The sequence below is a fragment of the Diabrotica virgifera genome, chromosome 4, assembly GCF_917563875.1.
Source record: "Diabrotica virgifera virgifera chromosome 4, PGI_DIABVI_V3a".
Classification (NCBI taxonomy): domain Eukaryota; kingdom Metazoa; phylum Arthropoda; class Insecta; order Coleoptera; family Chrysomelidae; genus Diabrotica; species Diabrotica virgifera.
The window spans coordinates 128,736,152-128,754,262 of record NC_065446.1 but is presented as its reverse complement, the minus strand read 5'-3'; the positions used below and the strand labels follow the sequence as shown (position 1 = coordinate 128,754,262).

The window sequence follows — 18,111 nt, the reverse complement described above, 5'->3', positions numbered from 1 at the left end:
TTTGTCGGACAGAACTTCCAATTGATTTGTTACCATTTCATTAACCTCTCATGCAAAAATCAGACTAGTGTTTATCACCAACTGGGCATTTTAAAGAGTGGAACAGGAAGAACATGTTAAATGACAAGAATCATGTTGGTTAGTAATAGCAGTCTGATATTTGCATGAGAGTTTAATGAAAGGGTAACAAACCAATTGGGTGTTCTGTCCGACAAAATGCATGGGACGTTTTCGTAATCTGACGTTCCAAATTTTTAAACTGTTCCATAATTCAAACTTTCCCTGTTCCAGTGTTCCCTTACATCAAAGTTTGTCCGACTAGACACCGTTAAGCTATTAAAAAATTTTCAGCTTGCTATTAATCCACTTTTTTTGGTACGCGTGATCCAGGCCTATAATGATTTAAAAATATATACAACTCAATGTACACAATGTATATGCAGGGTGTCCCAAAAGCAGCGGACCGGTCAAATATGTCACGAAATGAACATCAGATCGGTAAACTGAAAAATAAGTAAACTGTTCAATAATTTTCAAAAATATGTCGAATGACACCAAACACGACCCCGCACTCTGGAGGTGAGGTGGGGGTAACTTTCAAATATTAAATGGAAACCCCTAGTATTTATTGCAAATTTGGATTCCTTACATAAAAGTAAGTAACTTTTATTCGAGACATTTTTTCAATTGTCAATGGATGGCGCTATAATCGGAAATAACAATTGATTGTGATACCATAGGTAAATTATAGGAGAGGATCTAATATCTCGAGAAATACACTTCCAAATGAACAGCCAAAAAGCACGCGTTTAATATTTTTCAAAACCTATCGAATAACACCAAAAATGATTTTCTACCCTACCCCCGGAGGTAGGGTGGAGGATAACTTTAAAAGCTTAAATAGGAACTCCCATTTTTTATTGCAGACTTCGATTCCTCATAAAAATAAGTAAATATTATTCGAAATATTTTTTAGAATTGCTGATAGATGGCGCGATAATCCGAAAAATATTAGCGCCATCTATCAACCTTTCAAAAAAATGTTTTTAAAAAATGTTACCTAGTCTTTCATGAGAAATTCAAAACTGCAATAAAAAATGAGAGTTCCTATTTAGGATTTTAGAGTTACCTCCCCCCACCTCCAGGTTGGGGAGTGGGAGGCCGTGTTTGGTGGCTTTCGATAGGTTTTTGAAAAATATTAAACATTTGTTTTTTGATTTTTCATTTTCAAGTGTATTTCTCGAGATATTAGACAGTTTCTATAATTTACCTATGGTATCACGATAAATCGTTTTTTCCGATTATAGCGCCATCTATTGACAATTCAAAAAATGTCTCGAATAAAAATTGCTTACTTTTACGTAGGCAATCCAAACCTGCAATAAAAACTAGAGGTGTCCAGGTAAGATTTTAAGGTTACTCCCCACCCCACCTTCAGGGGGTGGAGTAGGGGTCGCGTTTGATGTCATTCGATAGATTTTTGAAAAACATTAAAAACGTATTTTTCAGTTTTTCTATCCAATGTTCAGTTCTCGAAATATTCCCGCTACGTTCCGCTTCCGCTACATTTGGGACTCCCTTTACCAATAACATACATTTATACAGGGTGTCTCGAACAGATTGGTCATAAATTATACCACACATTCTGGGGTCAAAAATAGTTCGATTGAACCTAACTTACCTTAGTACAAATGTGCTCATAAAAAAAGTTACAGCCCTTTGAAGTTACAAAATGAAAATCGATTTTTTTGAATATATCGAAAACTATTAGAGATTTTTTATTGAACATGGACATGGGGCATTCTTATGGCAGGAAAATCTTAAAGCAAAATTATAGTGAAATTTGTCCACCCCATAAAAAATTGTATGGGGGTTTTGTTCCCTTAAACCCCCCAAACTTTTGTGTACGTTCCAATTAATTTATTATTGTGGTACCATTAGTTAAACACAACGTTTCTAAAACTTTTTTGATTCTTGGTATTTTTTGTATAAGCCAGTTTTTATCGAGATGCGGCTTCTTTTTTAATATATTTACATAAAAATTATATGGGGGTTTTGTTCCTTTAAACCCCCCAAATGTTTGTGTGCGTTCCAATTAAACTATTATTTTGGTACCATTAGGTAAACACAGTGTCTTTAAAACTTTTTGCCTCTTAGACTTTTTTTTGATAAGTCACCTTTTATTGATATGTGGCTTCTTTTTCAAAATATACCTAATAATGTAAATTATAAATACATTTTCAGATTAGGCTCGAAAGCTTCACAGGCTTATCGAAAAAGTACTAAGAGGCAAAAAAGTTTTTAAAATATTGACATAGCCATGTTTTTCATCAATAAAACCTCATAGTAGGGGAGGAAAGTATGTTTTTAAAGTTACTTGAGCGTTATGGGGACCTATTGGATTGCGAAAAGTGGGTGCTAAAACCAAAAAAAGTTAAGTTAAGTTTTCCATAAACTGTGGGACTCTCCATATTTTAATTTAATTTTCCATTTCCACCAATCGTTTTTTCCGATTATAGCGCCATCTATCCATAATTGGAAAAAATGTTGCGAAAAAAAGTTGCTTATTTTTACGTCAAGAATCCAAATCTGCAATAAAAATTGGGGGCTCCCACTTAAGATTTTAAAGTAATTCCCCACCCCACCTCCGTAGGGGTCGTGTTTGGTGCCATTCGATAGATTTTTGAAAGATATTGAATACGTGTATTTTGCAGTTTTACGATCTAATAGTCCTGTCGCCAGGGGGGGTACAACGGCCTCGTTAATTCAAATGGACTTACCCAAATTTTTTTTATGTATTTTGACCCGTAGAACACGAATTTTTTGGGTAACAGTTGATCCGGATGTCGATAAGATTGTTATAGACCAAGAACTTGAGGAATCAAATAACAGCGATTTTTGACAAAACAAAACAATATTTTGTATTTTTTGGGTCATTTTAAGCAAAAAATATTTCTACAAGTTTTTTAGTAGGATGCACAGTTTTCGAGATAAACGCGGTTGAACTTTCAAAAAATCGAAAAACTGCAATTTTTAAACCCGAATAACTTTTGATTAAAAAATAAAATAGCAATTCTGCTTAGCGCCTTTGAAAGTTCAAGTCAAATTATGTCGGTTTTGATTATTTGCATTGCTAAAAATTTATTGTGTTATTGCTAAACAAAGCTACAAACAACTAGTGCGTGAGTGATGTTTCTATGATTTCTCATTTAAAATCGAACGAGTAGGTAGAATAGGTACTAGTGCAATCAAGACTATTTCTACGTTACATGCGTTAAAACGCATGTAAAAGCACGGGAAACCCTACGTGTTTATAGCTTTGTTAAACAATAAAAAAATAAATTTTTACCAATGCAAATAATCAAAACCGATATAATTTGACTTAAACTTTCAAATGCGGTAAGCAGACTTGCTATTTTATTTTTTAATCAAAAGTTATTCGGGTTTAAAAATTGCAATTTTTCGATTTTTTTAAAGTTCAACCGCGTTTATCTCGAAAACTGTGCATCCTACGAAAAAACTTGTAGAAATATTTTTTACTTAAAATGGCCCAAAAAATACAAAATATTGTTTTGTTTTGCCAAAAATCGCTGTTATTTGATTCCTCAAGTTCTTGGTCTATAACAATCTTATCGACATCCGGATCAACTGTTACCCAAAAAATTCGTGTTCTACGGGTCAAAATACATAAAAAAAACTTGAGTAAGTCCATCTGAATTAACGAGGCCGTTGTACCCCCCCTGGCGACAGGACTATAATGTTCATTTCGCGAAATATCGTATTTATAATTTTTAATTTACCATCCACCCCTCTCCGTGGGGTGACGTGTTTAGTATTATTCGATTTATTCTTGAAAAATATTGAACATGTATTTTTTAGTTTTTCGATCTGACGTTTATTTCGCGAAATATTCGCTTTTTTTGTGACACTTTGTGACTCACCCATTTTCTTACGCCCCGCTCAAATCGTCAGATTTTTGAAACATACACTATTTTGCATGTACTTAATTTACCTTAACTTATCTTAACATGACGATTTTGAGTTTTTCTAAGAATATATTTTTTTTTCGGTCCCCTCTTAATGAATTCCCCGGTGTTAAGAACCAATATATGGTATAGGTACATTTACAAGGTACAAGGTTTCTCCCCATGTGATAATCTGACGCGCTCGAGTAACTGCAAAAATCTTCGCTTGGGCTCCCCTACCATCATTATCTGGTTAGTTTAATAAACAAGCCTAAAGTAATTCAATAGTTGTATTAAATAAATAAATTACTAAGCGATGTCACAATGACGACCTCCCGTGGATTTCAGCTGAACTAGCTTCGAGGGGGTTTTAATGTCAAACGCTGAGCGCACATGCATTTGAATCAAGTATGTAATATTCAGTATTTATTTTTACATGTTTTTTTACAAATTTTTTATACAACATCGGCGAAAAATGAACATCAAATCGAAAAACTGCAAAATACAAGTACCTATTCAATATTTTTGAAAAATCTATCGAATGGCATCAAAGACGAGTCCCCACGGAGGTGGGGTGGGGGATTTAATTTAAAATCTTAAATAGGATCCCCCAATTTTTATTGCAGATTTGGATTCTTTACTTAAATATAAGCAACTTTTATTCGACACATTTTTTCGAATTATGGATAGATTGCGCTATAATCGGAAAAAAACGATTGTTTCAAATGGAAAATTAAATTAAAAAATTAAAAGTCCCCCACTATACGGAAAACTTAACTTAACCTTTTTCTGGTGTTAGCACATACTCTTCGTAATCCAATAGGTCCCCATAACGCTCGAGTAACTGCAAATTTAGCATACTTTCCCCTACTATGAGGATTTATTGATGAAAAACATGGATAGTTGTTAACGCATATAACTTTTTTATTATCCCACACAATTAAATAAATCGAAAAGAAAAATATTAAGAAAGCCTAACTCTACAATCGAGTTTTAATTTTAATATTTTACATATGCTAGAATATTCCACAGGGTGTTCCAAACTTTAAGAAAAAAACACAGTATGATTGGTACACCCGGTATAAAATGATATTTACCTGTATAGCAACAATATTATCACAACGATATTCTTAAATAATAAGATTATAATATACTAAAAGGATCACTCAAATCGGACCACTGGTTTGGGAAGTTCGAGATATCAAACACCTCCCATTTTTAAGGTGCTCGGCTAATTTTGCCGGTGTGTGTATAAAAAAAATCGATTTTCAGTTTGTAACTTCAAAGGGCTGTAACTTTTTTTGTGTGCACTATTGTATATAGGTAAGTAAGGTTCAATCAACCTATTTTTGACCCCAGAATCTGTGGTATAATTTATGACTAATCTTTTCGGGACACCCTGTATATTACAACATTTTTATAAATCCTTTTTGAATGTTTTTAAGATATTTATATAATAAGCATGCAATTTACAGCTTTCGTAAGACTTTTAATGTATTTAATGTGTTAAAATTATTACCATCAAAACTACTTAGAGTATCTTATTAAAAATACTATGATTCATAATATGTTTTAGCTGTGTGTCCGCCACGAGATGGTCAGGAATCAATCTACCATCCTCATGAAGATTGTACAAAATTTTGGCAGTGTTCCAATGGGGTCCCTTATTTATTCAACTGTCCACCAAGTCTTTATTTTAATACAAAATTAAACGTTTGCGACTGGCCGTACAATGTGCAATGCCCCCCACCCACAAGTAAGACTAATTAACATGTATATATTCTATATATTACATATATACCTATATATATTTATATTATATATATTTATATATTTTATATATTGCAACAAAATAATTATTGACCGACCCTCGTATACCAGCCCCCGTCACCACATAGACAGAACAATATCGATGTTTCGTGATACGCGATGCAGCGCCGATAAGGACGTGCAAGTGGTCGAGTCTCATGGACATAGCTAGAGATATACAGAACGTTCCGGAATGACGGCTAGAGTATATGAATTGGGACGGATTTTGTAAATAGGGGAGTTGATAATATAAATTCGATCTGTAACTTGTATAAATAAATCGTATAAACGAACAGACAGTATTATTTTAACAGTAATTACCCTAATTACGCTACAGTGGTGTCAGGTGTGGGGTAAACTTAGTGCGATATAAATAAGTGAATTACAGAGAGACTTTAAAAGACTTTTGAACTTTATTCGTCGGGATTAATCGGAGTGCGTTAATTGTTCGGTATTTGGAAAGACTTTTAAAATACTTTTGAACTGTATTCGTCGGGAAGAATTAAAGTGCGTTGATTGTTCGGTATTCGGAAAGACTTTTAAAAGACATTTTAAAGAGTACGTGTGTGCCGACCAAAGATGTTGCTACAAGAACTTTCCGTAAAATAGCTCCGTGAACAGCTAGAGAAACGAGATGAAGATAGCAGTGGGATCAAGAAAGTCCTACAAGCACGACTCGAAGAAGTCCTCACGAAGAACGGAGATGATCCAGAGACGTTCCACTTCCAGTCAGCAGAACAAGCAATCTTATCGAAATAAAAACTGTTTCTCAAACGATTGATGAAACTTCTAAAAAGAACAATGAGAAATTTGAAGAGACTTCTCAAATAATTAAAGACGTATGTAGTCAAAACAATGAGAAATTCGAAACCATTTCTCATAAGATCGATGAAACTTCTATAAAGAACAACGAGAAACTTGAAGAAGTTAGTAGAAAAAGCGACGAGAAATTCGAAAACGTTGCTAAAAAATTTGACGAGACTTCTCAAGTAATTAAAGAGGTTTGTAGACAGAACAACGAAAAACTTAAAGAAGTTTGTAGACAAAACAATGAGAAATTCGAAGAAGTTTCTAGAACATTCGATAAGATGCAGAAAAGTGTAAATGACAATAAAGAAATGTTAGAAGAGAAGATCAAACAACTAGAGACTATGGTAACCAATACGAAAGTTCTACCTTCAGTTAATGCAGTAGTTTTGGCCGTAGAAGAGAAGATCAAATAATTAGAGAGCATGATAACCGATACAAAAGTGCAACCGTCAGTTCATGCAGTAGCTTTAGATCCTGTAGTGAAAGATAAACTATCGAGAGACGAAATGTCGCATAATATGATATTCAAATTACCACTATTTGATGGAAAGTCCTCTTGGTCCATATACCTTAGAAAATTCGAAGCTATTGCGACCGCCAATCATTGGACAGAACAAGAAAAGGCTGTTTCCTTGACTGCTGCTTTACGAGGTGATGCTGCAGATATATTAAGATCAATTTCTGAGGGTCAAGAAAAATGTTACCAGACCTTGTTCACTCGTCTAGAAAAACGCTATGGAGATGCACATCTACAACAAGTATACAAAGCACAACTGCGAAGTAGAAGTACACGAGCAAGTGAGAATCTGCAAGTATTTGAAGCAGATGTGGCTCGTGTGGTGCGGTTGGCTTATCCGGAGGTGCTAGACAGCGTTTTAGAAGAAATTGCGGTAGATATCTTCGTCAATGGGTTGAAAGATAGTGAACTACAAAAAGCTTTTCGACTACACTAGCAAGACCGAAAGTATTAGACGAAGCACTTGCTATTGCCTTGGAACACGAAACAGCTAGCCAAGCGTCAAGAAACAATCGAGTACTAACCGTGGAAAAAGGCGATAAGAGAAAAGATTAATGTTTGGTGGAAATTGTACGGAGGGTGATTCGTGACACGATGCCGAAGAGACGCATGAAGAGGGCTGGAAGAGTTGGTTCAAATACAGATGCTTCCTTGATTCGGCCATGCGGTGAAAGTTGTAATCATCGGCTCAAAGTAGAGGAGCAGCTTTGCCCTGTGAGACGAACCACCGTAGTTAATGAGCAATGGCAGCCCCAACAGTTACAAGACGCCCAAGAAGATGATCCATGTATAAAAAGAGTATTGGATTGGATGCAGCAAGGTGAGAGGCCTAGTTGGCAGAACATTAGTGCATGTAGTCCAGAAATCAAGGCCTACTGGAGCCAATGGAATTGCCTGATACTAAAAGATGATCTTCTGTACAGAACCCTTGAGAACGCTGATGGTACAGAATCTAAGCTCCAGTTGATTGTATCTAAAAGTAAAGTGTCAGAAGTATTGAGTCAGTTGCATGACGGTACATCAGGTGGACACTTTGTTATTACGAAGACTCTGCAAAAGGTTTGAGAACGGTTCTATTGGGTGAACTGTAAAGATGATGTAAGAAGATGGTGCCGGAAATGTGAACTGTGTGCATCCGGTAATGGTCCAGTTGGTAAAAAGAGAGCACCCATGAGACAGTACAATGTTGGCAGTCCTATAGAAAGAGTAGCAATCGACATTGCAGGTCCATTTCCAGAAACCGATCCTGGAAATAAATACATCCTGGTAGCCATGGATTATTTTACCAAATAGACCGAGGCCTATGCATTACCGAATCAAGAAACTGCTACCGTTGCAGAGGTACTTGTTAAAGAATTCTTCAGCCGATTTGGTGTTCCCTTGGAGATCCACTCCGACCAAGGGCGAAACTTTGAGTCAGCTCTTTTCCAAAACGTTTGTAAATTGATTGCTGCCAATAAGACCAGAACAACACCCCTGCATCCTAAATCAGATGAGATGGTCGAGAGGATTAACCGAACAATGGGTAAACACTTGTCCAAAGTTGTATCTGAACATCAGCGGGATTGGGACCAACACATTCATTTATTCCTGATGGCCTACCGCTCGGCCGTAAATGAAACTACAGGTCAAACACCAACCTGCCTGATGTTGGGTCGTGAAGTTCGTTTGCCCTGCGACCTAGAGTTTGGCTGCAGACCTTCCGAGGAACATCTTGCAGACGAAGAATACGTCGACCGCCTGAAGTTACGAATGAACAACATTCATGAACTTGCCCGACAACACATCCAGATAGCCAGTGACAGAATGAAAGATCAATATGATTGTCGATGCAAGAATGAAAGCTTCGAAGTAGGTGATCTTGTCTGGCTTTATAATCCACAACGTCGTCGAGGCTTGTGTCCTAAACTACAAAGACAATAGGAAGGTCCGTATGAAGTTAAGAAGAAAATAAATGACGTAATATACAGAATTAAGAAGTTGCCAAACGGTAAACCAAAAGTTATTCACATAAATCATCTTGCACCATATGCTGGCTCAAATGAAACAGAAGAAGCACGAGTCCTCCAACCGAAGATGAAAGATGCCGCACAACCAAGTTTTAAAGAATTTATGTCAAATTACGCAGAGAGAAAGAGTGCTAGATTCGGCGTGACCACAGAAGTTCAGCAAGATCTGTTTAGTGTTCCAGAAAACGTATCTCTAGCCCACTGTGTTGCCCAAAACCTCGAGATGACTAAAGGAATCTCGTCCGTATTCAATAGAAAGTTCGGCCGCCTGGACGAGTTAAGAAATCAGCAGCCTAAAATTGGAAGAGTACTGCGATTGGAAGATGGTCCTCGATCTTTGCTGTATATGGTGACCAGCAAGTCTTACACGGACACGCCAAGCTACGAGAACATATGTCGTGCTCTAACTAATTTGAAGAAAATCGTGTGTAATTATGACATCATAGATTTGGCTTTACCAAAAATAGGCCATGCAGTAGAAAATCTGGATTGGAAGATTGTGAGAAGCATGCTGGAAGTGATCTTCAGAGAAACTGGCGTACGAATTAGTGTGTTGCATGAACCCGAAGATGTCATACCCTTCAAAGACAATAGACTGTTACTTCTTTTCTAGAGGTGTATGCAGAGCTGGAAAATCCTGTAGATTCCGCCATCCTTGGCGATCTAGAGTTGCTGATCGGGACGCTCAGATCTTAAGAGGGGAGCAGTGTAACAAAATAATTATTGACCGACCCTCGTATACCAGCCCACGTCTCCACACAGACAGAACAATATCGATGTTTCGAGATACGCGATGCAGCGCTGATAAGGACGTGCAAGTGGTCGAGTCTCATGGACATAGCTAGAGATATACAGAACGTTCCGGAATGACGGCTAGAGTATATAAATTGGGACGGATTTTGTAAATAGGGGAGTTGATAATATAAATTCGATCTGTAACTTGTATAAATAAATCGTATAAACGAACCGAGAGTATGATTTTAACAGTCATTACACTAATTACGCTACAATATGATATATGTATAAGATTTATAGTTTATGAAACTGTATGATACTATTAGATAGTAAAATAAATTTTATTTTTAGCTCAACCAACAACAACCTTAACCAACAAACCGCCAATAGTGACCACCAAACAACCCCCACCTTTGACAACAACAACTCAAAAAACACCATGGAGTTCTGAAAGCACCGGAACAACAGATACATCTGAAATAACTTCCATCTTACCAAGTTCACAATTTACTACTATAGAAACATCTTCAATCGGAACAATATCTGATAATACAAAAGTATCTATTAGTACCTCAAAAGCTACTACTCCTAAGATTACTAGTACATCAACAGCTGCACCCAATACTTACGACACGACGGATAAATCTACAGATATAAGTTCAAAACCTACTATAAGTACCAGCTCAAAACTTAGTACTCTATCAACATATGTTACTACTACCTCAAACATTCCTACAATATCTTCTATTAAAACTAGCACTTCACGAAGTACTTTAGAGCCCTTAACATTCCAGACTACGTCTTTACTAACTTCAGATGGTAGTAATTCATCCTCAGAACTACCAAGTACTGCTGAAGCATCGACGGTCACAATACCAATAGTCTCATCAGAATATACTTCTACATCTTCACCAAACACTCCTAAATCTTCAACACTATCTTCTACACAAAGCAGTCCAACCGATACGACTAGGATAAGTACCAAATCTACAACTGCTACTTCTTCAGAAACCAATACCTCTGAGTCGGATTCATCAGTAACTACAACATCACATACTACTGATGACCTTGATGATACAGATACAACTCAAGATAGATTGACTTCATCGGATACTTCAAAAATTACATCAACCACTGAACTTGTTATATCAAGTAGAATACCTCAAAGTACCACAAGCATAACGACAATGCTAGAAGATGATATTACTACAGATGAATTTACAGAAACTACTGATAGTATAAATGATACAAGTCATACAACAGACAGTGAAAATATACCAAATTCTAGTAAGATAACTACACCAGAAGAATTTATAGAAGAAACATCTACCACAGAAACAAAAGAAGATGCAAGTATGACTTCTACTTCAACAACAGGGAATGATAATATACCAAGTTCTAGTAAAACAACTATAACAGAAGAATTTACAGAAGAAAAATCTACTGCAGAATCTACTTACAGTACTAATAATCAAGGGAATAATACAGAAACAAAAGAAGATGGAACTATCATTTCTACATCAACAACAGATAATGAGAATATACCCAATTCTAGTAAAACCACTATAACAGAAGAATTTAGGGAAGAAACAACTATTACAGAAGCCAGTTACAGTACTAATAATTATGACAATACTACGGAAACAAAAGAAGATGAAAGTATAACATCAACAACAGATGGTTCAACGAGCACAAGTATAAAACATATAACCAGTACTAGTACGGAAACAATTGGATCTGAGAGTTCTATTGATATATCTTCAAGTAGTATAGAAACAGAAGAAGATACAGAAGAAACAATTACTACAGAATCTACTTACAGTACTAATCATGAAGAGAATACTACAGAAACAAAAGATGAAAGTAAGATTTTTACATCAACAACAGACAATGAGAATATTCCCAATTCTAGTCAAACCACTATAACAGAAGAATTTACAGAAATAACAACTACTACTTACAGTATTAATGATGAAGACATTACAACAGAAATAAAAGAAGATGAAAGTATGACTACGACATCAACAACAGATGGTCCAACGAGCACCAGTACAAAACATGTAACCAGTGCTAGTACAGAAACAATTGGATCTGAGAGTTCTGTTGATATATCTTCAAGCAGTGTTGAAACAGAAGAAGATACAGTAGAAACAACTACTAAAGAGTCTATGTACAGTACGAATCATGAAGAGAATACTATAGAAACAAAAGAAGATGAAACTATCATTTCTACATCAACAACAGACAATGAGAATATACCCAATTCTAGTAAAAGCACTATAACAGAAGAATTTACAGAAAACATAACTATTACAGAAACTAGTTACAGTACCAATAATGAAGACAATACTACAGAAACAAAAGAAGGTGAAAGTATGGCCTCAACATCAAGAACAGATGGTTCAACTAGCACCAGTACAAAACATATAACCAGTACTAGTACAGAAACAAACGGATCTGAGAGTTCTGTTGATATATCTTCAAGTAGTATTGAAACAGATGGAAATACAGTAGAAACAACTACTACAGAATCTACATACAGTACAAATCATAATGAGAATACTACAGAAACAAAAGAAGATAAAACTATCATTTCTACATCAACAACAGACAATGAGAATATACCCAATTCTAGTAAAAGCACTGTAACAGAAGAATTTACAGAAAATATAACTATTACAGAAGCTAGTTTCAGTACCAAAAATGAAGACAATAATACAGAAACAAAAGAAGATGAAAGTATGACTTCAACATCAAGAACAGATGGTTCAGCTAGCACCAGTACAAAACATATAACCAGTACTAGTAGTAATGTTGAAACAGAAGAATATACAGAAGAAACTATAACAGACAATACTAGTACTACTGAAACAAGTGACAATACTGTTAATAGTTCTAGCATAATTGTTGATACAACAACTTTTGAGACAATCACAGAAAAATCTAACGATATGATTACAAGTAGTATCACAGATAGTATTGCTAGTATTACAGAATTTTACACAAGAGATTCATCTACAGAATCTGATCCAAATAGAACTGTAATTACAGATGAGACAAGTTCTAGTAGTAGCACTGTTGTAACTAGTAGACCTATTAGCAGTAGTAGAGCTATATCTAGTAGTACCATTAGTACCACAAGAGCAAATGAAAATCTCGATTATATTTGTCAAAATAATCCTGGCCAATATTTTCTTACAGCCCACCCTGCCAATTGTGCCTTATATATTGCTTGTTCATTTGGAAAGGCAAACATTTACCGCTGTAGTAACGGACTCTGGTTTAGCAGCGGACACTTACGATGCGTGGAGTCGCATTTATCGGATTGTAAACGAATGGACACGACCTCGATAATAAGTAGTGCGCCCTTTATCACGACTATTATCGATAATAATGAAAATACTCAAATAATATGTTCCGATGTTAATAAAATAACTTATAATTGTCACCCTGAATATTGTACGAAGTTTATTGTTTGTGTTCACGGCGTAGAGTATGTTATGGATTGTCCATCAGGACTATGGTTTGATCAGAATTTGGAAAAATGTGTTTATCCACACAATACTAAATGTTTTGCTGCAAAAAATAGAAAACTTTTAAGAACTATGTCGGCTTAAATGATATTTATAGATTAAATTATTGCATATTATGGTTTATTATTTTTTATTTCAGTACAATTTTTGTCCTTCCAACTTCATTAAATGAAACTTTCCAGTCGAGTCAGTATATAGAGAGGGCTGGTACCAACTAACTTTTCAAGGTGGTGACCTAGGCGAGGAAATAAAGCATTACACCTTTAACTTTTTTAAAGTAAGACAGATCGTTATGAAACTTTTTGAATTCGATTCGGGAGAGCTTCAGGAAAAAGTTAACCTATTGGCATGAGGGACAAATGAAAATGACATTGTTGTAGGCGGAAAATGCATTTTCCAAAGTGCATATCAAAGTATTAAAAAATAAAAATTCACAACTCGGAAAATAACCATGGAAATAATTTCAATTTGCATACTCGGGGGTTTTTGAGGTCGCTGAATACTCTGAACAGGAATATCGTGTCAGCGAAGCTAGTGCCCGGTATCTATGACATCTCCTGAAGTTTTATGGAAATTCGTTATGAAAATAGTTGAAATTTATTATAGCGAGGATTTTGAGGTCGCTGAACACAAATATTTCATCGAAGGTGCTGTACGAGATACCTGGTGCTTGGTATCTACGTCATCTCCTGGAGTTTTATGAACATTCGTTATAAAAAAATGTGTGTGTACTTTGTATGCACGTAAGAAGTTATACTTCTATTATATGATTTCAACGAAATTAATATGCTTTAAACAGTTTATTTATATTTTATTTAAATATTAAAATAATTTTAATACTTACTACTTCTCAAGAATTTTTATTAAAACAGTGCCAAAAATTAAAATAATAAAAGAATAAAACACACACAAACAAACACATTGAAAAATGCCACAAATGATTTCTGAACAATGTAGGAAAATTTTTTAACTAAATACGTATTTTCTGAAAAAAAAACTATATAATAAATAAACTTACAATCATAAAATGTATAAAAAAAAAATAAAAAAATAAAAGTTTCCATTGGGGTTCGAAAACGCTTCTCAGCGCAGTTAGTATTGAAATTCATTCACCTTAAACTTTTACCCACGGAGACCATGTGTCATCATGTGCGAAGATCAACTAACTAAACGGATTAAACTTTTGACGGTTCTGAATTGAACCAAATTATTTTGATTTTGAATTGAAATTATTTAGAATTGAAAGAAATATTAAAATACAACAAAACATAGAGTAAGAAAACAATATATTAGGTGAATATTGATAGAAATTTTGATGGTAATCAAATTATGTAAATCAAAGCATTACATACTATTTTGGTAGGTTCTTTTTAAATTTTCCAAATGGGTAGATACCTATGAACTTTTTTATTAGGATACTGAAACATTTACAATCATTACTTACCTGTCGCTTTTAAAAACTATTTAAAAAGTCACTATAATATTATAAACTTGCTTTTTTCTCTGCCATCACAACAATAAAAACTAATATACACAACATTAATTTGTTTATCCAAAATCTCCATAATGAACAATTATTGAAAGATGATTTTAACACCCAATCAGATCCCGTATAACGTTTATACCATACTGTCGGTGTGTGCATGCGCCCAGTAAAATAAAAATTTACCCTCGTGCCTAAAGAAGTATAACTTCAATAATTTAAACTTGTTATCCCGAGGTTTTTGAGGTCGCTGAATACGAATATCGGGTAGGCGAAGCTGTAAGAGGTACTTTGTGCCCGGTGTATACGTCGTCTCCTGGAGTTTTATGGAAATTCGTTATGACAATCATTGAAACTTCTTATCCCGAGGTTTTACGACGATGCTGTACGAGGTAACTGGTAAGTAGTCATTTTTAAAAAACTCCAGGAGATGACGTAGATACCGGGCACCAATTACCTCGTACAGCATCTTCGATGAAATATTCGTGTTCAGTGACGTCAAAAACCCCGATATAATAAATTTCAACTAATTTCATAAGGAATTTTCATAAGTCTTCATAAATGACATAGATATCGGTCACCAGGTACCTCGTCAGCATCTTCAATGCAATATTCGTGTCCAGGGACCTCAAAAACCCCGAGATAATAAATTTCAACTACTTTCATAACGATTTTTTATAAAACTCCAGGAGATGACGTACATTCCGGGCACCAGGTATCTCGTGCCGCATCGCCGCAGCAATATTCGTGTTCAACGACTTCAAAAACCTTGGGATAACAAGTTTCAATGATTTTCATACCTTACGAATTTCCATAAAACTCCACGAGACGACGTGAATACCGGAATACCGGGCATTAAGTACCTCTTACAGTTTCGCCGCTATTAATTTAAAGCGGACAGTCAAAGGAGATTATGCTACTGGCCGTAGCTTGGAGTTAGCCGCTTCTGCATGATTTATCTGAAAGAAGGGCAAGACCAGTATGGGTAGGATTTGGAAAACTTATGTTGTTTAAAGTATCAACACAGTGGATATCTTACTGGGAAATTAGAAAATAAGTGAAACGTCATGTGCTTTTGTTAGAGTTCAGTAATTAACCATTATTTATTGTACATAACCACACATAATACATGTACATGACATATGACATATGACGTAAGTCATCTTCACAGAACATTATTTTGGATTACATATTACCAACACCCCCACTAGTTCAAAATACAATATAACCTTAAGAAACCAAACAAACAATATTCAAACAATTCATAAATTTATAATGTTTAGCACTATGCAAAGCTTTAGTTAATAAGTCTGCTGACATCTCAGCTGTTTCTAAATATCTCAGTTTAATTTCTTTTCTGGATATCGTATCCCTAACAAAATGATAACGCACGTCTATGTGCTTCGACCTTTTATGAAATACACTATTCAGAGAAAGCTTTTGAGCCCCTTGATTATCATTATTTTACAATACAACAGTAAAACATTTACCCAAGAGTAAAACCACAGATCCAGCAAGTTTGAAACAACAACCGGTGTAAGACTTTCTATCACTCACATTTTGTGCACAGTCAGCATCAACAAAACCTTCCAAATTTTTGTCATTTTTAGTAAATTTCAGACAAAATGACTTGGTAGCCTTTAAATACTTTACAACCCTTTTTTCTGCATGCCAATGAGATTCATTAAAACAATAAATAATTGCTGAACTGACTTAGGTAACTTACGCAATAAGAAATATCAGGTCTAGTCATAACACAAAGATACATTAAACTTCCAATTAAATGTTGATATGGCACATCTAAATTACAATTGCCTTTTTCAAAAATTGGATTAACTTCCATTGGTGTGGTCACAGTTGTAGAACCTGTGATCTTAAACTTTGCCAATAAGTTGTCAGTATATTTTTCTTGATCAAGTGTTATAATATTTTTATTTCTGTTAATATTAATTTTAACACCTAAATAGTACGTTCTTTAACGGTTAAATATTGCAAAACCTCTAAATTTTAAAGAACCGCTTGGATTGACATGAAATTTGGCATACACACACATAGCTAACAAGTCAAAGAAAAAAGTGATATTGTGCCGATATGTGCTTTTGCCCCGGGGGTGGTTTTCACCCCCTCTTGGGGGCGAAAAAATATTCGTCCAAAGTAAGTCCGGAAATGGATAAACTGACTAATTTTAAGTAACTTTTGTTCTATAGATTTTTTCACTAAGTCAATACTTTTCGAGTTATTTGCCAGTGAATATGTTCATTTTTTCAAGAAAATAGCCACGCTTTTAGACGGTTTTTCGCAAATAACTCAAATAATAATAAATATTTTGTCGAAAAAACATTTGTACCAAAAATATAGCCCGTAAAAAATTTAAAAAAATTGTGTAAATATCACGTCTCTGTACCTAGTAGAAGCAGAGTTAAAACTTAATTAAAGTGTTAAAAAAAAGCTTTATTTTTGTTTTATAAAAAAAATTCTAGCATCAAAAGTAAACAAGTTACGCTCAAAATAAAGTTAGTCCCTTTTTTTTTGGTAAAAAAATCGGGAAAATCACCCCCTAATTAGTATCTCAAATGAACTTAATTGTTACGACTTCACAAGTTTCTTGACTCGTGTATGTATTGTTTATAGGATCTGTAAGTTTCATCGGTTCAAAGTCCTTATTTTTGAAAGGGCTGTAGTTAAAAGGGGTTGAACGAGTCACTGATCACGAATGTATGCAAATTTAGAAAAAACCAAATCTTAATCAATTTCTGTCTAACAGCTGACTAAAAGCAATGCTGACTTTTTTTGTTTTTCGAAATTTTTGGTATCTCTAACAATTTTTAAGTTATTTTGAAGAAAAGCATATTTTTCAAAATTAAAATTTTTAAAAATTTTACTTTAAAACCAAATTTTTTTAAAAATAAGCACTTTGAATCGATTAAACTTACAGATCATATAAACACAACATAAGTAAAATAATTTGTGGAGCGGTAACGATTAATTTCATTTAAGTTGCTAATTAGGGGGTGGTCTTCCCGATTTTTTTTTGCCAAAACAAAAGGGATCAACTTTATTTTGAGCGTAACTTGCTTAAATTTAATGCTAGAAACTTTTTATAAAAACGAAAATAAAGCTTTTTTTAAACACTTTAAAATAGTTGTAATGGGTTTTCCCAAAAATTGCTTAGTCTTTTGGATATTTCACTTCGAAATATTCTATTTGAAATTTGGTGAATATAAATCTATTTTTCATTGGCTATAACTCT

The 18,111-nt window shown here is 34.6% G+C and overlaps 1 protein-coding gene across 1 annotated transcript in view; it reads left to right on the top strand.

Annotated features, from left to right (window-relative positions):
* Positions 1–18,111, top strand: part of LOC114329323 (uncharacterized) — a 190,759-nt gene that overhangs the window by 44,942 nt on the left and 127,706 nt on the right. The window contains exons 2-3 of the mRNA XM_050649316.1: positions 5,542–5,721; positions 10,197–13,456. Of these exons, the coding sequence (XP_050505273.1) occupies positions 5,542–5,721; positions 10,197–13,456 (3,440 nt within the window). The remainder of the gene's footprint in view (positions 1–5,541; positions 5,722–10,196; positions 13,457–18,111) is intronic.